This window comes from Pseudonaja textilis, chromosome 7 (assembly GCF_049901715.1).
Source record: "Pseudonaja textilis isolate UNSWEBS1 chromosome 7, rPseTex1.2, whole genome shotgun sequence".
NCBI classification, from domain to species: Eukaryota; Metazoa; Chordata; class Lepidosauria; order Squamata; family Elapidae; genus Pseudonaja; species Pseudonaja textilis.
In genome coordinates this window covers 60,165,370-60,190,467 of record NC_141996.1, presented here as the reverse complement: position 1 = coordinate 60,190,467, position 25,098 = coordinate 60,165,370, and the positions used below count along the sequence as shown (strand labels likewise).

Here is a 25,098-nt window from a genome sequence, read left to right as displayed (position 1 = left end):
CCTCCTTTAGGGCTAAAGGTTCTATTATTCAGTGGAGATTCACGGCAAGCAAATTTGAGAGACTGAGTTAGCCGAAGGCAGATAGACAGATCACTGAATGATTCTGTGAGCAACTCAATCTGCCTGCCTGCTTTGCCTGATTTTGGGTAAAAGTTGCTTTTTTATAAAAAATTCAATATTTATATAAATATTTATAATATTTACATACAAGCCATGCCCAGCCAATTACATGACCACCAAGCCACACCCACAAATTAGACCACGCCCACAGAACCAGTTAGTGGTCTCTGGGATTTAAAATTATGAGTTTGGTGGTCCCTGAGGTCCAAAAGGTTGGCGACCCCTGATCTATAACAGATTTTTTGGAACACAACATAGGATAGGGAACCTGTCATACAAATTGCCTATTGCAAATGCTAGCCAAAATAGACTTTCAGTCTTCTAGTCCAGGGGTATCAAACTCATGTCATCATGGCGGTATCATGTTATGTATTGGGACTTTCCCCTTCACTAAACTGGGTATGAGCGTGGCCAACAAAGTGAAATTGTGATTCATCCTAACCACATCTAACCATTGCCATATTTTAGTTGGATTTACAACATTGCTGGCATTATTAGTTACTTTTTTGAAAAGCAAATTTCCTATCCGCACACATGAAAATCTGATGTTATGGTTAAGATGCAGCCCTAGAAACCAAAAATATGTAAATTCTAATTCTTCCTTAGTGATGTCAGCTGACTGAAAGATGTTGGATCTATTTCTTTCTTAGTCTAGACTTTCTTGACCTCAAAGGGCTATTGTTGTGGTACGAATATGAGGATTCTTGTACACTGTCTTGATATGACAAATAAAGGCAAAATATAAGTCAAATAAATTGATGCATAATTAATTCATATTTTTGAAATATTACAAACCACCATAAAATTAAAGTTCTTAATGCCTTTTTTATTCTTACAAAAAGTTAAAATAAGCTAGCTGGATAGTTTTATACCAATATAACTTAATAATTAAATAATCATATTAAACAATATAATTAAATTGTTAACTACCTATGTGCATTACCATACTTTAAAAATAGGAACATAAACTGGTATAACTGAAAGAATATAATTATTCATAGAATATTTGTAATATAGGACCACTTACTACTATATCTATGTCAAGATTTATTGCATGAAAAGCATTCACGAGTAGCAAGGCATTGTGCAAATACTGTTCAGAACTTGTGGGATGAGTGTACATATTCACAAAGTGAGTTGAAATCTGCAACAAAAATGAAAATGAAAGTTTTTCTGAGTGAACTTATTGAATAGTTACAGGTGCAGAATAACAGAATAAGAATAACAGAATAACAAGTTGGAAAGGACCTTGGAGGCCTTCAAGCAGGAAACCCTATATCATTTCAGCTAAATTGTCCAAACTCTTGAAAGCCTCCTGTGTTGGAGTGCCCACAACTTCTGGAGGCAAGGAGTTCCACTGATAGTTCTAACTGTAGGAAAATGTCTCCTTAGTTCTAGGTTGGGTCTCTCTTTGATTAGTTTTCATTCCTTGCTTCTTGTCCTGCCTTCAAGGACTTTGGAGAATAGATTGACCCTCTTTTCTTTGTGTCAGACCCTTAGATATTGGAACACTGCCATTCCAGTATCTAACCCTATTTGACCAATCCTGAATATTATATCTTCTCCTCTCCTATTATTTTTTGAAGAGATAACACATCCATACAGTTTTTTAATACATACATACATACATACATACATACATACATACATGTTGTGGCTCCGGGCTTGGATTCAGCTCCTGTGATTGATATGGGTTCAAGTGAGGAGGTCATCGCAGAAAAATATGAGCCGGCCTGGCTTAGTGATTGGACTTAGTGATTGGATAACCAGGATGAGGAAATGGACGTGACAAAGGATGACAGACCTGATGTATTAGAATTGTCAGGACCTTTGACCTCCTCTGGTTCCTTATCTGATCAACAGCCGGGAATGGCTGACAGGGAAGTTTTGAGAGAGTCTTCTAGTGGAGATGAGAACTTGGAAAATTTGTGGTTAAATGTAAAAAATAGAAGACGGTTGAGAAGGCAAAATCAGCTGGAGCAAATGAGAAGAGCAAGTCAGTAAATTAGCACGTTGCCTCAATGAGTATATAAGGACACAGCTGGGCTGGTACATTTTGCCAGGAACAAAATGACTATTTGAGTGAGGACGTTACAGCAAGGAGCTCTGAGACTGGAGATTTATTGCCAGGACTGGTTTGCCAGACAGAATAAAGATTTATGCTGTGGTTTCTGCCAGCCGTTATCTTGTAAGACTTCTTTCCATTTGATTTAATTGTGAAACGGCTGCTTTCTGTTTTGTTTGTTTGAATTTTGAAGGGGAGTCATAACATTATTGTTCCTGGCCCAAACAAACCATCTTTAAAGCAAGATGGATTCAAATCAACTGCAGTGTTTGGTAGAGCAGCAACAACAACAAATTAATCAGCTACTGCAAAGCAATGTGAGGCTTCAGAATCAGGTAACACAATTGCTGAATTATGTTTCCAGCTTACCAAGCCCTGCTGCTGTTCCCCCTGCCCCTCCTGTGAGGAAAAGCCCAGTATCCATGCCGGAGAAATTTTCTGGGCAAATGGACAGGTTCCCGGCATTTATGGGTCAATGCCAATTGTTTATCTCTCTGAGGCCTGAAGACTTCCCAACTGACCGGTCACGTCGAGCACCGCCTCCGTTAGCTGTGGGTGACAAGGTGTGGTTGTCCACGAAACACCTTCGGATCGATCGCCCAATTAGGAAATTGGACCATCGTTTCATCGGTCCATTCCCGATTGAGGCGGTTATCAACCCTGTGGCATACCGGCTCACCTTACTGCGCTCCATGCGTATTCACCCTGTATTCCATCGCTCTCTTTTGGTTCCTGACTCCCTGGACTGTCCTCTGCGTGCTCCAGCTGGTACGACTTCCCCATCAATGCCCCGTGAGGAGGCGGAGGTTGATGACACGGTGGTCAGCGTTACTGATTCACGTTGGCTCAAGGATCGTTTCCAGTATTTAGTCTGGAGGAGAGTGGATGACTCGGAAATTTGCTCATGGACGGATGCGTCTGCAGTTCATGCTCCAGACATCATTCGGGACTTTCATGAAAGTTTCCCTTCGAGACCGCATCCGGATCGTCAGACCCAGGGGAAGGGCCCTGCAGTGAGGGATAGTGTTGTGGCACCGGGCTTGGATTCAGCTCCTGTGATTGATATGAGTTCAAGTGAGAAGGTCATCGCAGAAAAATATGAGCCAGCCTGGCTTAGTGATTGGACTGATAACCAGGATGAGGAGATGGACGTGACAAAGGACGACAGACCTGATGTATTAGAATTGTCAGGACCTTTGACCTCCTCTGGTTCCTTATCTGATCAACAGCCGGGAATGGCTGACAGGGAAGTTTTGAGAGAGTCTTCTAGTGGAGATGAGAACTTGGAAAATTTGTGGTTAAATGTAAAAAATAGAAGACGGTTGAGAAGGCAAAATCAGCTGGAGCAAATGAGAAGAGCAAGTCAGTAAATTAGCACGTTGCCTCAATGAGTATATAAGGACACAGCTGGGCTGGTACATTTTGCCAGGAACAAAATGACTATTTGAGTGAGGACGTTACAGCAAGGAGCTCTGAGACTGGAGATTTATTGCCAGGACTGGTTTGCCAGACAGAGTAAAGATTTATGCTGTGGTTTCTGCCAGCCGTTATCTTGTAAGACTTCTTTCCATTTGATTTAATTGTGAAACGGCTGCTTTCTGTTTTGTTCGTTTGAATTTTGAAGGGGAGTCATAACACATACATGTATGTATATATGTATATAAATATATACTCACAGACGAACACAATACAGAAGCCTGATGATGGCAAATGAGATTCTGCCGAAACGTTGCTACAACTTTAAAAGCACAACTACAATGACGTGGGAAAATACCCGAACAAAGCTGAATGCCATACATGTAAGTACCCGTGAAAACTTAAGAAAATATATACATATATATATATATATATATATATTTGTTTTCTGAGGTTCTCGCGGGTATTTATATGTGGATCTTTGGTTGTTCGGGTTTTCTCCCGCGTAAGATTCGAAGTATCTAGGCAACGTTTCGATGAAGTCTCATTCATCATCTTCAGGCTTCTGTCTCCGGCTCTGTGCTTCTCAGAGTAATGTGAGATTGCAGCTGCTTCCTCCTTTTAACTGCCAGTGGGGGTGGGACTTGATTGGGTGGGGGCTTGGCTGTGTTCTGATTGGGTGGGGGTGTGTTCTCATTGGTAGGGTGTTTGGTTGTGTTCTGATTGGTTGGGGGGTTAGCCGTGTTCTGATTGGTTGGAGGCGTGTTCTGTTCAGTGGGGGCTTGGTTGTGATCCGGTTAGTCTTAGTTGCTGGGGGATTTGAGCTGGTGAGTTGTGATCTTGCTGTTTGGCTTCTAGTTCGTGGTCCTGCTGCATCTTCATATTGGGTGTCGGTTTGCTTCATGTATGGCTCGGAGGGGTTTGAAGTGGGTAGTTATGCAGCTGTGGTGCAGCTTCTGGTCCATGGTCGTGTCTCATCTTCTGAGTGGGTGAGAGTCTGTTTTCTACATGGAAGTGTGGTGGTGGCATCTTGTGTGGCTCTCATGGGTGTGGGTCTGGTGTCCTTCTTCATGTTAGGTACTCGTCTGTTCATGAGGGCGGGTTTCCAAATGGCTGGAAGGCGGGAGGTGTCATCTCGTTTGTTCATGCTGTGTGGGCGTTTTTCTATCTCTATGGCTTCTCTGATTATTCTGCTGTTGAAGTGTTCGGTTTGGGCGATAGTTCTGGTATTTTTAAAATCAATTTCATGTCCTGTGGCTTTGAGGTGTTGGACCAGGGAAGAGGTCATTTCTTCTTTTTTGATTGAGTTCTTATGTTCTTCAATGCGTGTATTTATTCTTCTGTTAGTTTGTCCAATGTATGTGGTAGGGCAGGCAGTGCAGGGGATTTCGTATACTCCTTGGTTTTCTAATTCGATTTTGTCTTTGGGGTTTCTTAGGATGGTGGATATTTTTCTGTTTGTGCAGAATGCTGTTTTAATGTATAAAGGCACTACAGACAAAATTAGCAAGATCCTCCAAAAACACAACATTAAAACAGCATTCTGCACAAACAGAAAAATATCCACCATCCTAAGAAACCCCAAAGACACGACCATGGACCAGAAGCTGCACCACAGCTGCATCACTACCCACTTCAAACCCCTCCGAGCCATACATGAAGCAAACCGACACCCACTATGAAGATGCAGCAGGACCACGAACTAGAAGCCAAACAGCAAGATCACAACTCACCAGCTCAAATCCCCCAGCAACTAAGACTAACCGGATCACAACCAAGCCCCCACCTGAACAGAACACGCCTCCAACCAATCAGAACACGGCTAACCCCCCAACCAATCAGAACACAACCAAACACCCTACCAATGAGAACACACCCCCACCCAATCAGAACACAGCCAAGCCCCCACCCAATCAAGTCCCACCCCCACTGGCAGTTAAAAGGAGGAAGCAGCTGCAATCTCACATTACTCTGAGAAGCACAGAGCCGGAGACAGAAGCCTGAAGATGATGAATGAGACTTCATCGAAACGTTGCCTAGATACTTCGAATCTTACGCGGGAGAAAACCCGAACAACCAAAGATCCACATAGATAGATAGATAGATAGATAGATAGATATATATATATATATATATATATATATATATATATATATATATATATATATATATATATATATATATATATATATATATATATACATACATACACACACATATACATATACATATACATATACATATACATATATACATACATATATATAGTATGTATATACATACATATATACTGTATGTATATACATACATACATATATGCAGGTCTTGGTGTGTTCAGGTCTTTTCCCGTGTAAGATTGAGAGGATCTTGGCAACATTTCGACAAGGTCCCATTTGCCATCTTCAGGCTGGTGCTTTCGGCTTCGTGCTTGTGCAAGCAAAGCGTGATCAGAGCTGCCATCTCCCTATATATATACTGGTGGAAAGGTTGGCTGTGTTGTCATTTCTTGATTGGTTGATGGAGTTGAGGTTTGCAGATTGGTTGGCTTTTTCTTAAGAGTATGTGTGGCTGAGGTATTGGCTGTGTGTCTATCAGCCTCCTGTGTTGTAACAACATGGGTAATGGGCTGTGTGATAACTTCTGAGTTCTATTGTTTTGACATCCTGGGTCTTGTGCTGTAATCTCCTGGGTTGTTGGCTGTGTTGCAACATCCTGAGGCTTTGTGATGTAACCTCCTGAGTTCTGTGTTGTGATATCCTGAGCAGGTGGCTGTGATATGACCTTCCGGGTTTTGGTTTGGCTCTGAGTTTGAGGCCTGGATATGTGTTCATAGTGTGTGTCCGTTTGCTTGGTTTGGGGGTCAGGGTGTGTGGCAGCTGGTGATGCAGCCGTGGTCTGGTTTCTGGACAGTGGTTGTCTTTCGTCTATGGGATGGGTTTGGGTTTGAGTCTGGTGAGGGAGAATGGTGGTGGTGCCATGTGTTGTTTTGGGTCCGGTGCTAGTTTCCGTGGCTGCGACTCGTTTGTTGATAAGGACTAGTTTCCAGATGTCTGGTAGACGGAAGGCATCGTCTCATTTATTCATGTTATGGAAGTGTTTCTCTATTTCGATGGCTTCCCTGATTATTCTCTTGTTGAAGTGTTCAGTATTGGAGACTAATTTGGTTCCCTCAAAATTAATTTCATGTCCTGTGGCTTTAAGGTGGTGGAAAAGGGAGGAAGTATTTTCTTCTTTTCGGACTGCATTCTTGTGTTCTGCAATGCATGCATTTATTCTCCTGTTGGTTTGTCCAATGTATGTGGCTGGGCAATTGTTGCATGGTATTTCATAAACTCCTAGGTTTTCTAGCTGGATCTTGTCTTTGGGGTTTCTTAGGATGTTGGCTATTTTTTGGTCAGTGCCAAAGGCTGTCCTGATATTGTGTTTGTGGAGAATTTTGCTGATTTTATCTGTGGTGTCTTTGATGTAGGGGAGGAAGGCGATACCATGGTCCTGTTCTATGTCTTGGTTTCTGGGGAATGTCTCCCTTAGGATTAGGTTGGTAATTGTGCTTCTTTGGAATCCATTGGAAATTAATACATTTGTGAGGTTGTGTTCTCACGTGGTCTTTGTCGGCTAGGCGTTTGGTTCTGGAGATGAGGATCTTGGCTACGGAGTTGATCTGTGCAGGGGGGTGATGGGATTGTGCATTTAAGTAGCAGTTGGTTTGTGTTTTCTTCTGGTGGATGGTGTGTCCTAGGGAGCCATTGGGTTTTTTGTAAATTAGAACGTCCAGGAATGGAAATTGGTTGTTGGCTTCTGTTTCCATGGTGAATTGTATTTTGGGGTGTAGGCTGTTGAGGTGTGTGAGGAAGTTGTCCAGTTGTTCTCTCCCATGTGGCAAATTACGAAAGTGTCATCTACATATCTAAGCCAGAGTTTGCGTTTGTGTTTGGATTTATCTAGAACATTAGTTTCAAAGTGTTCCATATATCGGTTAGTGATAATGGGTGAGAGGGGTGATCCCATAGGTGCTCCTTCTATCTGTTTGTATTTTTGTCCATCGTAGATGAAGTATGTGTTGGTTAGGCAGTGGTTGGTCAGATCTAGGATGTGCTTAGGGGGGTTGTATTTGTTTTGGATGGCTGTCAAGGCTTCTTTAATAGGTAGTTGGGTGAAGAGGGATATGACATCAAAGCTTGCGAGTCAGTCGCCGGGTTGTAGGTTTTGTTTCTTTATTGTTTCTGTGAAGTGGAAAGAGTTTTGTATGTGTGGGGTGATGGATTCTGTGTAGGGCTGGAGTTGTTTGGTGAGAAATTTGGCAAGATTCTGTAGAGGTAAGCCTATGGAGCTGACTATGGGTCTGAGTGGTGTTCTTTCTTTGTGTATCTTGGGGAGACCATAGAGTTTAGGGATGATCTGGATGATTTTTCTCTGGGGATGATTCTTTGCTGGATCTCTTCACTAATGGGGGGGGCCTTTTATGTTGGATTTGGTGGTTTTTTCCAGGTAGGTGGTGGGGTCAGTATTTAGAGGTTTGTAAGTGGGGTCTTGGAGTAGGTTGGATAGTTTGGATTGGTAGTCCAATGTGTTCTTCACGACCATGGCGTTGCCTTTGTCTGCTGGGAGAATGATTATGTTGTTGTCTTTCCTCAAGTTGGTGAGTGCTTTTTGTTCTTCTCTGTGTAAGTTGCTTCTGGGTGGACTGCTGGAGCAGAGGACGTTGGTGACTTCAAGTCTGATTTTATTGGCTACATCTGGGTTAATTTTGGTTAGGCTAGCTTCAACTCCGCATATAATGTTTTCGGTGGGGATGTATTTGGGGGCGACTGTAAAGTTGAATCCCTTGAAAAGGACATTGGTTTCTACTCTGGTGAAGGTTCTGTCTGATAGACAACCAATTTCCATTCCTGGATGTCCTAATTTACAACAAACCCAATGGCTTCCTAGGACACACGGGAAGAAAACACACACCAACCGCTACTAAATGCACAATCCCATCACCACCCTGCACAGATCAAAACGTTGCCAAGATGTTCTCAATCTTACACGGGAAAAGACCCAAACACGCTAAGACCTGTACCCGTGAAAATCTACGAAAACAAATATGTATGTGTGTGTGTGTGTGTGTGTGTGTGTAGGTCTAGGTGTGTTCAGGCCTTTTCCTATGTATGATTAAGAGTATCTTGGTGATGTTTTGGCGAGGTCCCACTCGCCATCCTCAGGTTGGTGCTTTTGGCTTTGTGCCAGTGCAAGCAGTGTGTGATCGGAGCTGCCATCTCTCTATAAGTACTGGGGGCTGGTGTGCTGGGCTGGTTGGCTGCACTGCTGCCTCTTGATTGGTTGATGGAGTTGATGTTGGTATAATGGGCTGTGTGATGGCCTTGTGAGTTTTGTTGTGGAGATATCCTGGATTTTGTGCTGTAATCTCCTGGGTGGTTTGTTTTGTAGTGATCTTTTTTCCATTAGCCTCCCGTGTTTTAACAGCTTGGGTAATGGGCTGTGTGATGGCCTTGCGAGTCCTTTTGTTGTGGTATCCTGGGTCCTGTGTTGTAATCTCCTGGGTTGTTTGTGTTTTGATCTCTTTTCCGTTAGCCTCCTGTGTTGTAATGGCTTGGGTAATGGGTTGTATGATGACCTTGTGAGTTTTATTGCTGTGGTATCCTTGGTCTTGTGCTGTGATTTCCTGGGTCGTTTGCTGTGTTGCAACTTCTTGAGTTCTTGTGTAATTTCCTGAGTTTTCTGATGTGATATCCTGAGCAGGTGGCTGTGATGTAGCATTCTGGGTTTTGGTCTGGCTTCGAGTTTGGGGGCTGGGTCTGGGTTCTTGGTGTGTGTCAATTATATATATACACACACACACACACACACACACACACACACACATCCCTCCCCCTCTCTCCCCTCCCCCCCTCTCTCCCCCCCTCTTCCCTCTCCCTCTTCCTCTGTCTCTCTTTTGAAAACTGCAACTCATTTTGATATCATCTTACCTGATTAGGGCACTTCTGTATCTGTATTGTAATAATCCACATTTTGTTATCTCTTCATGAATAAACTACTCCCCTCTTTCTTCTACCATTGCAAATATTTAAATTCTTCTTATACCAAATTTGGTAACTGGTATAGAGGTAGTCAACATGATTATAATTGAGCCCAGAATTATGGTCGTAAGTCATGCCACCTTTACATCACCATGCAACCACAGCCAATTTTACCTTTTTGTGGCAGTCATTAAATAAGTACCATGTTCATTAAGTGAACCTTAATGAAGGAATAGCTAACACCCTAGAAGATAGGCTCAAATTCCAGATGGATCTTGAAAGACTTGAACACTGGGCCCTATCTAACAAAATGAAATGCAATGGACAAAAAAGTGGGATAGATAGCATCACCATCAGATGGATTCATAACTGGCTGAAAAACCGCAAGAGAGTAGCCCTTAATGATACTACATTTACATGGAGGGAAGTAAGCAGTGGGGTAGCACAAGGTTCCATCTTAGGCCCAGTACTCTTCAATATCTTCATAAACATCTTAGATGAAGGAATAGAAGAGGACTTACCAAATTTGCGGATGATACTAAGCTGGCAGGAGTAGCTAACAGTCTAGATGACAGGCTCAAGATCCAGATGGATCTTGACAGACTTCAACACTGGGCTCTATCTAACAAAATGAAATTCAATGTAGAGAAAAGTAAAGTCCTACACTTAGGCAAGAAAAACTGAAAATACACTTATAGACTGGGTGAAACCAGGCTTAATAGCAGTAACTGTGAGAGGGATCTTGGAGGCTTAGTGGACAACCAGCTAAATATGAGCCAGCAGTGTGCAGCAGCAATCAAAACAGCCAATGCAATCCTAAATTGCATTAACAGAGGGATACAATCAAGATCAAGTGAGGTACTAATACCACTCTATAAAGCCTTGTAAGACCGCACCTAGAGTAGGGGCCAAGCTATTTTCTAAAGCACCTGTCGGCCAGACAAGGAATAATGGATGGAAACCGAACAAGGAGCAATTCAACTTAGAAATAAGGAGAAATTTTCTGACAGTGAGAACAATCAACCAATGGAACAGCTTGCGTTCAGAAGTTGTGAGAGCTTAATCACTTGAGACTTTCAAGAAGAGATTGAACTGCCATTTATCAGACATGGTGTAGAGTCTCCTACCTGGGCGTGGGGTGGTGGTGGTTGGACTAGATGACCTACAAGGTTCCTTCCAACTCTGTTAATCTGTAACATCTGCAACCTATTCTTTGCAATGGGGATTTTTTTGCTATAAACTGGAAGTAAACCCCATTTTCAGCACACACAAAAAAGTGAATCAGTAAATCATGGTTACATGAGCCCAGGACACTACAATCAAACAACCACCAGATCCTAAGCATTCAAAATGCAATCATGTGACTCAAGAAAAGCTGCATTCGGCAAGAAAGTCTTGAGAACAGCTATGAGGAAACAGCAGCATTTGCAGCAAGCAAGGCGGCCAACCTCCCTCATGCAGGACCAGGGAGCACTGCTGCCCTGCTGCCTCCTCTTGCTCTCCAGACATCCATCAAGACAGAAGTTGGACTCAGAGAAAAACTGCTTCCTACAAACTTTCTCCTCCACATTTCCACACACAGCAGTGGCATCCTACATCTTCTCCTTTGCTGGGAGGGTGCACCAGATAGGGAAATACCAACAATGCCTGGAATTGGAAGAACATCTCCTTTGGCATGCTGTGCACATGCACATGTACACGTACACATACTCTCTCTCTCTCTCTCACACACACACCATTCCAAGCTTGGAGACTTTTATCCACATCTGAGCTTACAAACTGCTAATTATGCCTGGGCTTCGGGAGAAGGCCCTCTCCTTCCTATGTGAATAAAAGTCCCAAAACTTGGAATGTGTGCATGTATGTGCATGCATGCAATTGGCTGCCAGCAGTTTGAGGAGGTGAGGAGCTTGTGGGGCACCAAATTGTCCCCACATCAAGTTAGCTGGTACGATTTGTTCCATCCTGACCCAGAGGTCCTGAGTCAACCACACCCAGTGAGCAGTATCAAGCTGGCCAAACTCACTCAGTTGGCCAAACTCACTCAGTTGACCATGCCCAGTGAGCGGTATCAAGCTGGTCACACCAATCCAGTCACACCAACCCAGTCAGCCACACCACCCAGTCGCCACGCCCCCTCCGGCCCCAAGATCAAGCACAGCCCTGATGTGGCCCTCAATGAAATCATGTTTGACACCCCTGTTTTAGAGTGAGGTTGCATCAAATTGAATAAAATAAATATCCCTAAAGATAAAGATTCAATATTGGAGTGAGAGTCTCAGATAAAAGAGAAGATTTGACAGTGAGTTTTGAGCATAGTTAAAAAAATAAAATACTCAGGAGACATAAAATGTACAATCCAAAATGATAACCATATTAAATAACTTATAGTCATAATTAAATTTGTTTTTTGTTTGGTTCAAGCTTCATAAAAGTACATTAGCTTTTTCCATTAATATGTTAAAATGTATTTTAAATAAACATAAAATAACATTTCTATCAAAAAGGTTTAAAAATCTTTCTTACCAAATAGGGACAATAGCTTGCCACTTGTGCAGCAAGGACAAGTCCATCATGAAGATCTCCATCGAAGTTAACTATCCATCTTTTTGGAGGTATGTCCCCTATTTAAATGAGATTTTAGAATTTCACAATACAAAATTTGTGGACTTATAAAACTGCTGGGTTTGTTCTTTATAGGAAATGCAATGTATCTGGTAAACCTGACTCTTCTTAGAACTATTAAAAATTATCACTACTTCATTGAATTATATTATTAGGCTTCCAACATCTCCATAAATCTGCTAGACAAGGATCATACTTTTGCAAGCTGAGGCAGAAAAAAATCTTACATATACAGTAGGTACACTAAGAGAAACAAGGAGCAATTTCCTTTCTTACTGCTTCATTTTCTAATTTGTCTTTAGATCTCCCAGACACTCTGGCACCCAAAGTGTGCTCTTTCTTCTTAGGAACTGGTCCCAAATCTCAATGTAGGACACCTGCCCAAAATCTTATTAGATGCTTGAGAATGGAACAGAAGAGGTACAACATCCTGGGGCATAAGGTCACTTCCAAGAGAATAACTTCACAGGGGACTATGGGCAAGACATTGCTTTGTTTTCTTATAGTTGGTTCTTTTGGCCACAGAACAGCATAAACCAGCCTAAAACAATAAAATATTACAATCTTCCAGATCATGTCTATAGACAATGAGGAGTGGAGATAAAGGATAAAAGTTAACAGAACAGAAACAAGGAAAAGTATACAAAGAATTTAAAGATGAATTATATTAATACTAAAATATGTTTATATTTTAATATTGTTTTTTAATAATTTTTTTTATTAAATTTCCAAATTTTAAAAAACATAAAACAAAATTTTATACATTGTTATCAACATCAAGACATCTTTTGCATTTCCTCACATTTTTCAGTATATGTATTTACTTATTCCTTTACCATTACATCTTACTCTTACTATAAATCATTATCTTTTATCCTTACATCTCAATCTTCTCCATGGTATATTTACATATTTACATATTCCCTCATTCTAATTGCCATTTTATTTTATTTTTATCTCTAAACTACTCATACCAAGCATACCAGGCCCTATAATAAATTGAATCTTCTCTGTCTTTTATTTTCATCATTAGCCTGTCCATCTCTATACAATCTATTATTTTTTTAATAACCATGACTTCTGGTGGAACCCGTTTTTCCTTCCAGAGTTGTGCGTGCGAAATCCTTGCAGCTGTTAATATATGTAACATAATATATCTATGTTTTATTGCATTTTTGAGTTATTATACCTAATAAAAAAGTTTCCGTATTAAATTCAATTTTCTGATTCGTGATTTCTTCTATCCATTGTCTAATTGTATTCCAATTTTTTTTCACTTCCTGGCATGTCCACCAGGTATGAAAATAAGTGTCTTTTTCTTTTCCACAGATCCAACAATTTGGGTCTAAATTAAACATTTTTGCCAATCTAGCGGGAGGAAGATGCCATCTGTAGAACATTTTGTATTGATTTTCTTTGTATGCTGTGGATGTAATTAGTTTGTAATTTGATCCCCACATTCTCTCCCAATTTTCCAGGTCTATATTATGGCCAACATTTTTCGCCCATACCACCATCGTCTCTTTGACCACTTCCTCTTCCATTTTAAAATCTAGTAGAAAGTTATATATTCTTGAAATCATTTTCTTTTCCATTTCTTGTAGAATTTTATCTAATTGATGCTTTTCCATGCAGAAACCAAATTGTTCTTTGTTCTTCTGATATCTCGCCTGGATTGGCCACCAATCTATCTTTATATTTTGTTGCTGTAATTCTTGTTTCGTTTTTAATCTTCCTTGTGGGTCTAATAGGTCTTTATAACTCCTCTTTTTCCCCAGATCCATTGCGTTTGGGTATATTTGTGCTTCCATAGTTGACAACCAGTTCGTTATTTTAGTATAATGATTCTTTATAATCTTGTTCCATGTCCGAATTAATGAATCTCTAATCATGTGTCTCTGAAAATATGCATGCTGTTTACATTTCCCATCCCGTAGGAAACTGTGCCACCCTCTCTGCAAGTCGTGACCCTCTATCGACAATACTCTTCTATTTCCAGGTTGATCCAATCGTCAATCCATACCATAGCCACAGCCTGAGAATACATTTCCTAGTCAGGGAGTTCAAAGCCACCCCTTTCTCATTTTTCCTGCAACAATTTCATTTTTATCCTAGCTTTTTTCCCATCCCAAGCAACTTTACTTATTATTCAATCTAATTCTCTAAAAGAAAGTTTTATCCAATCTTATTGGTACAGTTTGAAAAAGATATAGTATTTTTGGTAGGGTAGACATTTTAATTGCCACAATTTTCCTCAGTAGTGATAGCTGTAATTTCTCCCACGTTTCCAATTCTTTTTGGATTTGTATTATTAATTTATCATAGTTATCTTTTTTAATTGAAGAGCATCTTGCTGTTAACCAAATGCCTAAATATTTTACCTTTTTCACACTTTGCATTCCCAATTTTCCTTCTAATTCTTTTTTTTGCTTATCTTTTAAATTTTTAGTCAATAATTTTGTTTTGTTTTTATTAATCTTAAGGCCTGCGACCTTGGCAAATTCCTCTATTTTCTTTATTAATTTTACTCCTGTACCTCTGGATCTTCCAGAAAAAATACTATATCATTGGCAAATGCCTGTACCTTATAATGTTCCCTTTTAATTGAAGCCCCTTTGATTTCTACATTTTTCCTAACATTTTCCAATAAGTTTTCTAAGGTAAGAATAAAGAGAAGGGATGACAGTGGGCATCCCTGCCTTACTCCCTTGTTGATCTTAAATGTTTCCATTCTGCTACCATTAATTATTACACTGGCCGTCTGTGTTGTATAAATTGTCAAAATCAATTTAATAAATTTATTGCCAAATTGCATACTTTTTAATTGTTGTATTATAAACTGCCAATTAACATTGTCAAATGCCTTTTGTGCATCGAGGAAGACCATTGCCAATTGTTTTCCTGGGTTTGCTTCATAATATTCTATTATATTCAATACCATTCTAGTATTACTTTTGTCTATTCAGTAAGAATCTGTTTTGGTCACTATGAATGATCCGATTAAGGGTTTTTTTTCAATCTTTCTGCCATTATGGACATAAATATTTTATAATCAACATTTAAAAGGGATATGGGCCTGTAATTTTGAATTAATTGATGGTCTGAATCTTCTTTTGGGATCAATGTTATGTATGTCTCCCCCCATGACTTAGGTAATTTTGCTGTTGTCAGTACCTCATTATAGAGTTCTAATAATTGCATTTCTAATTTTCTAATATTTTAATATTGTTGTATGACCATAGCTGAATATTGCAATAAATATAATTAAATTGTATATATAAGATCAAAAATATGAAAAAGATAAAATGTTTTATTCAAATCAAGCAAAACAAAATAAAAACAATAGAATATAGTTCATAATGGGTCCAACAGGTTAGTCATGTTAAGCGTCCTGTCAGCTAGCAGAGACCAAGAGTCATGCTTTCTTCACCATAACTCTACCCTCTGGAACATTCTCCCTCAGAGATTAAGATGACTCCAATCTTATTGGCCTTTCATAAACTCTTGAAAACTTGGTTATGTGTGTGAATTTGAGATCCTGAATGTGCAAAAGTCTCTATTCCCTGGCTCTATTGATATCTATGTTGAAAGTCTTTCTCAGCTGAATGTTCTCAGTCATCCAGGTCATGGCTAACCCAAAGATGCTGTTAAAAAGACAACTGGATTTTCTTGAACTTTCTTGAAGTCATTTCACTTTTCATCTGGGAGTGCTTTGGGGGTGACATTTCTCTGCAGACCACCAAAAATTTCTTGCAGACCACCAGTGGTCCCCAGCCCACAGGTTGGCGACCACTGTTTTAGGAGGCTGCCAGTCCAACACAGCTTTCACTTTTCCAGGATCCATTTCAATTCCCTGGTTTGCCACTCGGGAGCCCAGATAGTCGAGGGAAGTCCTATGAAACTCGCATTTTGACAGCTTTGCATAGAGTTTCGCAGCTAAAACATTTTTCAACACTTGCTTCATGAGTTTCACATGCTCTTCCAAAGTTTCACTGAATATAAGAATATCATTCAGGTAAACCAGGACCCCTTTATACATTTGTAATAAGCTTCTCTCAGATCTAGCTTGGTAAATACCTTGCCTTTTGACAAGAGGTTTAGCAAGTCTTTCATGGGGGTAGAGGAGTACGTGTTTTGCACACACACCACATTTATCCCTCTAAAATCAACACATAATTAAAAAAAAAATCTTTCTTTTCTTTAAAGGGGCTGCTACTTTAGATTTCGCTGTTGCAATGAAGCCTCTAGCCAAGTTGGCGTCAATGTACTTCCTCAGTTCAGTCGTTTTTGCAGGCATCATGGAGTACATTTGGGGTTTTGGCAGTTTCGCCTGGGGTTCTATCTCAAAGGCGCAGTCTGTTCATTTGTGTGGGGGGAGGATATTGCATTCCTCTTCACTGAATACTTCAGCCAAGTCTCTGTGGTCTTTAGGAACAGGGGGCTCTCCTGCCAATGCCTCTAAAGCAGCGGCTGATGGTTCTGGTGGCAGGACTGGATTAATTATTAGTTCCTTGTCGGGAGGGACTAGTGGTAGTGGTCCAACTCCAATTATAATCTTCTGGTACCCATCTTCCCATTTAATGATAGGGGCCCATTTATCCAGCCAGGTAAGACCTAATATCACTGATTCTGACATCTTGGGAGCTACTACAACAGGGGTCAGGGAACTTTTTTACCTCTTACCCCCCCAAAAATTTATAAACGCAGACGTTACCCCCTTGATTTGAAAGTAAGGAAATCATACATCCAATAACATTTTGAATTCAAATACACCAGTCCCTCACCCCTTTCCTAAGAAGTCTGTAGGGGGTGTGCATAAGTGCACCAACGCCTACCTTCCCTGTCCTATTGTTTCCTTTTATTTTCTTATATGTATCCATTTCATGTATTCATAATTATGTTTATACTTATACCTATTATCTTGTAAGCAATTGACAAATCAAATAAATAAATAAATTTGTTGTGGCTATTGCCAATTTCTATTCAAAACAAAGGCAGTAGAGACTGTCTTCAAATTGGCAATAGGCACAACAAACTTCCATGTCAAAACACTTCAGCTCAGCAATTCAGAAAGTTTCATAAAAATATTGACAGTAAAAAAAAAAAGCGATTTAGGCCACAGAAGTCAACTTTTATGTTCTGTCAGGAATGCAAGTGACTGCCTCCAGCCTGTGCTTGAACCCAGCCAGTAAAGGGGTTCCCACCGCTTCTCTGGCTAATTGATCGTTCAGGGGAGGAAACTTAGCATTAGGAATCGTCTCCTAACATGCAGCTCGAGGGCTTCTGTAATGCGAATCTCTTTGGATGACAGAGCAGGCTTCTTCTGTACTGCACTCTCTGTGGCTGCACCTGCTGACTTCGCGCCACCTTCCAACTTTTATAGACGCGTCTGCGGAGAGAGCGCGAAAATTGGCAATCCGAGTAAGGCAAACGACTCCAGGTGGCTCCAGAGATGGGTGGGGAGCGGGAAGAAAACAACCTTTTATCTCAGCCGCCTTTATTGCGCAAATGGCCATCGCCTCGGACACTTGAGCTGCTGCCAGCCAAACCGACCTTTTCCCGTTTGGCACAAAAAGCCGCCAGGGAGGGAAGAGGGAGGGAGGGAACCTGCTCGCTCGGCCTCTCAGCGCCCCCGACTTGTTTTCGCGGGCTCCAGAGACACGAACCGCGACAGCGCCAGAAGCCCTCCCCTGTCCTCCCCGTCTCCCCCCCCCGCGCCCTCCCGGTTTCAGTCCAGCTCGCGAGTTTTGGCTGGCTGAAGCAAACGCGACCTCCGGCGTGCAGCGGCAGGAGCTGCGAGCTCGCTGCAGGCAGCGCTGGGGCTACGTCAGTCGGGGCACGCGGTTTAGACTTCGGCTCTTTAAAAACGGCATGTAAACTGAGATGCTCCCATAAGAGAGCCGAGCGCGGCAGCAGTCGTTTGGGTTAACGGCAGCGGGCGGCCTTCCAGCGCCCTCGCCCACAGCTGCGCTGGCACGTGCGCGCTCCGCCACCCCTCGCCTTCAAGTTAGGCTTGTCCCGGAAAGCTTCAGACCGACCGCCTTCGCCCCCTGCCCCCACCCTTCCCTCTCCGGCACGCGCTCCGTCTCGTTAGAGTAGTCAGTAGCCAGATGACCCCCCAGTACCCGCTCTCTCTACAGCGCTTGCGCCATACACGTAAACGCTGGAGCAGTCCACTGAGAGAGCGGGGGGGGGGAGCAGAGCAGAGAAGGAGGATGCGGTGACACTGACACACACTGACACTGGCCGTCCGTGCTATAATGGACCGTAATAACTGCTGCTATGCCGATAGTTCCGCCATTGGCCAGCGCAACCTCCTCATTACCCCCAGATTTTCACTTTTACCCCATTTGGGGTAATTTACCCCTGTTCCCCGACCACTGTACTACAAAATGTATGAACTCATGATGCCTCCCCATCTCTAATCTGACAAGCCCCGTGACTTGTGTTGCTGGGATTCCACCCCTTAAAGTCCCGTCAACTTGTTCGAACCTAATTGGGTTCTTAAGGGATTTCATTTTTATCCCTAGTTGCTCAATGATGGGTAGTCCAATTAGGCATCTGGTAAAGCCTGTATCTATCACTGCTTCCAAATCCCCTTGCTCCACAGTTTGTGGCACTGTCAGTTTTACTTTAACAGTAAAGTGGCGGGGATGGTTGCACACACCATTGGTCCTCTTCTTTGCTAGCCTCTCCTGGAGAAACTTCTTTTGCAGAAACTTCTTTTGGAAATGGTGGGGCAAAAGGTGCTGGCATCCACTGGCACTGTACCCACCACTAACTGGGATAAAAGCCCCAGCCAGGAGGGACACATTTGGCAGGAGGCAGCATAAAAGCTGGCTGGCGAGGTGGGACAACAGGAGGTGACAGCATCCCAAATGCAGGTGGCATTTGTTGTCTCCTCCTGCAGCTTGGACTTGATGTGCTGGACTGATCCCTCTGCCATCTCTGGCTGAGTAGAAAGGTTCCACTGGTTCTACTGACAAGTTCTGGATCAGATAAGGTGAACATTGGTTGCATTAGGCTCAGCTGAGCCAGTTGGGTGCTCGGGATGTAACTTCCTTCTTCAAGACTCTCAAATCACTCCGGGAGACCTGTCAATGACTGGCTCTGAGAAGGAGGCAACAGGTTGCAGTCCCGAGAGCCATCAGACCCTGGGGTTCTCACTTCTCTTCATTCTGGACCATGGGTGGCTTTCATTGGGCTGGAGTCTGAACGGTATTCAGGCAGCTTTTCCTCAGGTTCCATCTTAGGAATTGGATCAGACTGGCAACTTTTCCAGGAATCTGTTTCCTTGGGCGGAGCACCTAGCCTTTGTGCCGTCTCTGCAGCTTCAATAGTTCACAACATATCCTCAGAGGGAGAATACAGGATCTTGATGAGTTCCCCGGTATCCGTTCCTATGGCTCCTTCTGCAATCTCCTTTTTCTTCTCCATCTTCTCTGAGTCTTCACACCGCCTGAGTGACAGGTTGGTGCTTGGGGCTCAGGACCCCAGACAGCCCCGATAGGGGTGCTGCTTGATGATTTAGGGATCTTGGTTAATGTCAGCATTCCAGAAAAACAAACTCCAATAGCAAAACTCTGAATCAAGCATTTTCCTCAAAGTTCCATTTTATTTGAGCTGTCATACTGGCACATCTGGGAAAACCCAAATCTGAAAGTTCCGGGTTTTCGTCCAATAATTAAAAATTATAAATCCATCCCTTGCACACATCACTCCATCACATGGCCCAATCACTATCCATTCCAACTCCAGACATCCCTTCAACCACTCCTCATCCAGGTGCAGAAATAACATGACTTGACTCTGAAGAAGAACACTATTATGTCTAACTACATACGCTCCATAAAATCCCCCCGCCCAAATTCCCAAGCTCAAGAATATGGGAGCGTGGAAGCTTCTGGTGCTAATATGGCTTCCAAAGCTGACACCTGTACAAATACAGGGCAATTCCATTTATTCTAAAAGGAGGCATGCAGGATATATCTGTCTGTCTATACATGTATTGTAGATAATAGTTAGAAACCATGGAAATTAATCATATGTATCATAAATATATAGTACTTCTAAAAAGATTTATGTTATTAGGTGTACATATCTATATTTGAACATTTGTATACAGTACCTGATAAAATTGTTTAATGCATTTGAATTATGCAGATTTACTTCTCTAATAAATAAAACTGTATTCTATTATGTAAGTGAAATAATATTTTCAATTTACTAATGAATAGTTAGGTTGACTAGATTTACCTCTGCTTCAGTGTGTACTTTTAAAAATATCATCAATCACTTGCTCTTTTTATGAATATATAACTAGGAAATCTAATTAAAATTCCCCATATATCTTGACTGAAAATTATGTTAAGTGCTTCAATAATTAATATAGTTCATATTTATCAAGTAACAATGTATAAGCAGAGGATTCATGGGTAAATATAATGAATTAAGAAGTAATCCAATTTAGAAGTATAATTTTGGACATTTTTAATATTTAAAGTAATAAAGTACTAAAGTTCTAAAAGAGAAAATTAACAAGAAAACATGAGGATGATTCAATAACTTTGAACAGTATGAAGTCAAAGCTTCATCATTTTCATTAGTCACTGGACAGTCAGTGGCAACTTGAATTTGTTCAGAAATTAATACATGTAATTTAAGGTACAAGAAATAAAGCTTGTGTGAATTCTAACCTAAAGGGTTAGTTTCTTAACTAACCTAGTTAAGAAAAAGATGCATGATTTCTTTAATTCCTTTCTGCTTTGTACATCTAAATGTTAAATTTAAATCAGGGGTGGAATACTACTAGTTCTGACCGGTTCTATAGAACCGGTTCTTATGATTCTGCACACTTCAGAGAATCCGCAAATCATGTCCCTGGCTGGCCCCGCCCCTTCCAGTAAATCCTAATCGCGCATGTGCGACATCGCGCACATGCCCAGCATAATTGACTGCATTACCCCCTGCCCTTAAGGTATTTTTTTTCCTCCCAATTATCAACTGTGCCAGGATCCCCCACGCCGTCTTACTGCTTCACCCAAGAGGCTTCCCTGAGGCCCAGGAGGGGGGGAGCTGCGCCCCCTCCATTTTTTGTCTTCCTGGGCCTCAAGAAAGCCTTCTGGGGGCAAAAACACCCAGGAGGCTTCCCTGAGGCCCAGAAGGCCCAAAAATGGAGCACAAGGGATGCTGTGTGCCCCCCTTGTGCTCCATTTTTTGCCTTTCTGGGCCTCAGGGAAGCCTTCTGGGAATAAAAACACCTTTACAGGAGGCCCAAAAATGGAGTGCAGGGGGGTGCTGCAAAACAAAAAAGAAGCCATGCCCACCCAGTCACATAACCACGACCACCTAGCCATGGCCACTTACCCCACAGAACCGGTTGTTAGAAAATTTGAATCTCATCCCTGATCTAAATGTACTTTACCTATTCATTCTTTATCTATGTATCTTAGTACAGCGGTTGTCAACCAGTGAGCTGTGGCCCACCGGTGGGCCGTGAGAAAGTTTTGGTCGGCAGCAGAGAAATCTCACCCCCAGAGCACCCCCCCCCAAAGCAATCAATCCAGGCTGCGCAGAAACACATGGCTGCACAGCCCACATGGCCTGTGGGAATCCTACTCGCCCACTCACTCCTTACCTGGCAAACTTGCCTAATAAATTGCTGTTTTTCCTTTTTCCAACCATCATCTGTTCTGCTGTGCAGGGAGTTTTAGATTAACTAGGAAGTAGGAAATGGTTGGATTTCTTGCTTTCTAGCTAGTCTTTAGATCTTCGGTTCTGCTTTAAGTACAGCCGAACCTCCCTTAGGACTGAAGGTTCTATTATTCAGTGAAGACTCACGGCAAGCAAGTTTGAGAGACTGAGCTAGCCGAAGGCAGATAGATCACTGAATGATTCTGTGAGCAACTCAATCTGCCTGCCTGCTTTGCCTGATTTTGGGTAAAAGTTGCTCTTTTTTTAAATAAAAAATTCAATATTTACATACATGGTGTGTTGTGAGTTAATTTTGTGAGTTTGCTTGCAAGAAAATTTTATGTGACAGACTGAGCTAGCCAATGGCAGATAGATAGATCTCTGAATGATTCTGCGATTCTTTGAGCAACTTAATCTGCCTGCCTCCTTTGCCTGATTTTGAGTAAAAGTTGCTCTTTTTTAAGAAAAAAATCAATATTTATATAAATATGTATAATATTTACATATAAGCCATGCCCAGCCAATCACATGACCACCAAGCCACACCCACAAATTAGGCCACGCCCACAGAACTGGTTAGTGGTCCCTGGGATTTAAAATTATGAGTTTGGTGGTCCCGAGGTCCAAAAGGTTGGTGACCCCTGTTTTAGTATGTATCTTTGTATGTATCTAAGCATCTTAATGAACTATAAAAATATATAATAAAATACAAAATAGCATGGCTTTACAAAGCAATTCAATCCTATTTAAAGTAGTCATTCATAAAGTTAATGTGTAGCATCAACAGCTATCTGCTTTTTAATTTGTTACTATTGTTTCTGTTATTATTCTTTTACAAGCATTGTATTTATAGTATTTCTTGACTGATTAATATCTACTATATAAGGATGCAAAATAAACCTTTAAAAATTATATGTGCTTTCATAAGTCTTGAATTTATGTTTGTCCAAGTCCAGAGGATTTCTTTCAAAATGTTTTTCAAGTTATATATACAGTCATGCCAAAAGTATATGTACACTATATGTTTGTATATAGAAGCAAAAATATATTTCAAATAATCCAACTAAAATAATATTTTGCATGTTATTTTAAATATTAATGCTCATCAAATTGAAATTCTGCATTGCATCTGCAATCAATACCAAAAAATTGTTTTATCATTATGGTTACCATATTTTCAGTAGTGTAATAAACTAGTTGGCTACTCTGTGATATAATAAGAGTGCCTCTCTTGTAGTTCCTGATTACAAACCTTCATAGTCAGTTCATCCTGGTCTGTTAGACTGCCTGCCCCCTTTGAAATGAATCTATCAACTTAAAAAATGGTGGACTTCTTTTCTTTATCCCAGATACTATTGACAAGAATTCTGCTGGTTTCCCGTTGGAGCCTAGCTGACAAAAAGAATGATAAAATGTGGTCTTTTTTACCCACACCTCCTAACAATAATCTAACAATGGATGGAAGTTATTAAAACAAGGGGGAGTCAAGGGACAACAGCTGTAAAAAAAGTGTTTCAATGAAAATTTCTTCAGAAAATAAATTATATTTATGAACTTTGTAATACAGTGTATTTGAGAAAAGTATAATAACGTACACCAACTGTAACATGGTAAAACTGCAATAGGAAATTATAGCAATAGTATGAGATGATCTCCTTTCTTGTACAGCAGGAAAAAACTCTACAAACACAGTTAACAAATTTAGTGATTTTCCCCACCTTTCTTGCAGTTTTTCCATACAATTTTTCGTGTCTTCTCAAAATGTCTGCTCATCCAAATAAGAAGAATTATTTCAGATGAAGAATATATATTACTTGACAAAGGATCGATGCTTAGTTTTGGAAGGTGTTCTGCATCTTTTGCATTGGTCTGGCTAGTGTCCTCAAGAACAGAGACTCGCTGGAGAATCAGAATCTGAAACAACAAGCTATATTGCTTCTTACCAATAACTAGTTGTACATTATGAAAAATCCTACCAAATGAACTTTAATATTGTAATCTTTCTACTTATGCAGCAGTTAAATTTTATGACCCTGCATTGTTTACAGCAAATTCCATTCCTCCCCCCACCAACCCAGTTATAACAAACCAAACCTTTATCATTACCTTTCAATCTTTCAGTATTGGATTAATGATTAGGGGCTACCAAATCTGAGCTGTGGAAAACTAGGTAACCACTAGATGGCAACAAACACTTTTTCTGTATCTTCTTGCTGCTCTAGTGTAGGGGTCACCAAACTTTTGGACCCCAGGGACCACCAAACTCATAATTTTAAATCCCACAAACCAGAGACCCTGGAAAACTCCCCAAAAAGTCTGCAGGAAAATTCCCCACCCCATTTTCCTACCAATCATTCATTCTTTATTTGGGATCACAAGGTACCGTCTCCAGCTCCGTTCTCAGGGGGAAAGAGAGAGAGAGAGACTTTTGGCTTCATGCAAGGAAAGCAGCAGAAGCAGCAGAATTCTTTCTTTCTCTCCCTCAAATTCCACCAGAAATGAGTATTTGTGAGACTTGTTGCAGCCTCTTGGAACAAGATGCCTTGTAGGGTCCCAAAGAGTCATTTCTGGTGGAGTTTGGGGGAGAGAAAGACTTTTGCTGCTTTCCTTGTATGCAGCCAAAAACAAAAGAAGAAAAAAGGAAAGAAGCAGCCCGGTGGCCAGGCAAGGCACGTGGGGTGATTGGGGCAAGTTCCCTCCCTCTGCCCTTTCCCCCCTCCCTTCACTACCTTGTGTTGTTTGCAATGCAAGCAACGCAAGCCTTGTGTTCCCGCAGGCCATGTGGGCGGTGCAGCCTTGTGTTCCCACACAGCCTGGATTAAGTGCTTTGGGGAATGACATTTCTCCCTGGACCATCAAAATTTTCTCATGGACCACCAGTGGTCCCCGGCCCACCAGTTGGCAACCACTGCTCTAGTGCAGTGGTCGCCAGTCGGTGGGCTGCGGCCCATTGGTGGTCCGTGAGAAAATTTTGGTGGGCCTCAGAGAAATATCTGCCCCAAAGCATTTAATCCTGGCTGTGCAGGAACACAAGGTTGCGCCGCCCACATGGGCTGCCCACCTGCTGGCTCCCACCCTTCAGCCAAGCACAAACCTGCAAAAAGCAGCACAGCCCTTGCCAGCCTGGATGAGGTGATGGTGCTGTTGCAGCAAGAGGGG

The 25,098-nt window shown here is 41.5% G+C and overlaps 1 protein-coding gene across 1 annotated transcript in view; it reads right to left on the bottom strand.

Annotated features, from left to right (window-relative positions):
- The window catches only part of CFAP47 (cilia and flagella associated protein 47), a 410,718-nt gene that overhangs the window by 314,479 nt on the left and 71,141 nt on the right, over window positions 1–25,098 (bottom strand). The window contains exons 10-12 of the mRNA XM_087937909.1: window positions 23,658–23,853; window positions 12,148–12,245; window positions 1,148–1,264 (exon numbers count right to left, since the gene is read on the bottom strand). Of these exons, the coding sequence (XP_087794035.1) occupies window positions 1,148–1,264; window positions 12,148–12,245; window positions 23,658–23,853 (411 nt within the window). The remainder of the gene's footprint in view (window positions 1–1,147; window positions 1,265–12,147; window positions 12,246–23,657; window positions 23,854–25,098) is intronic.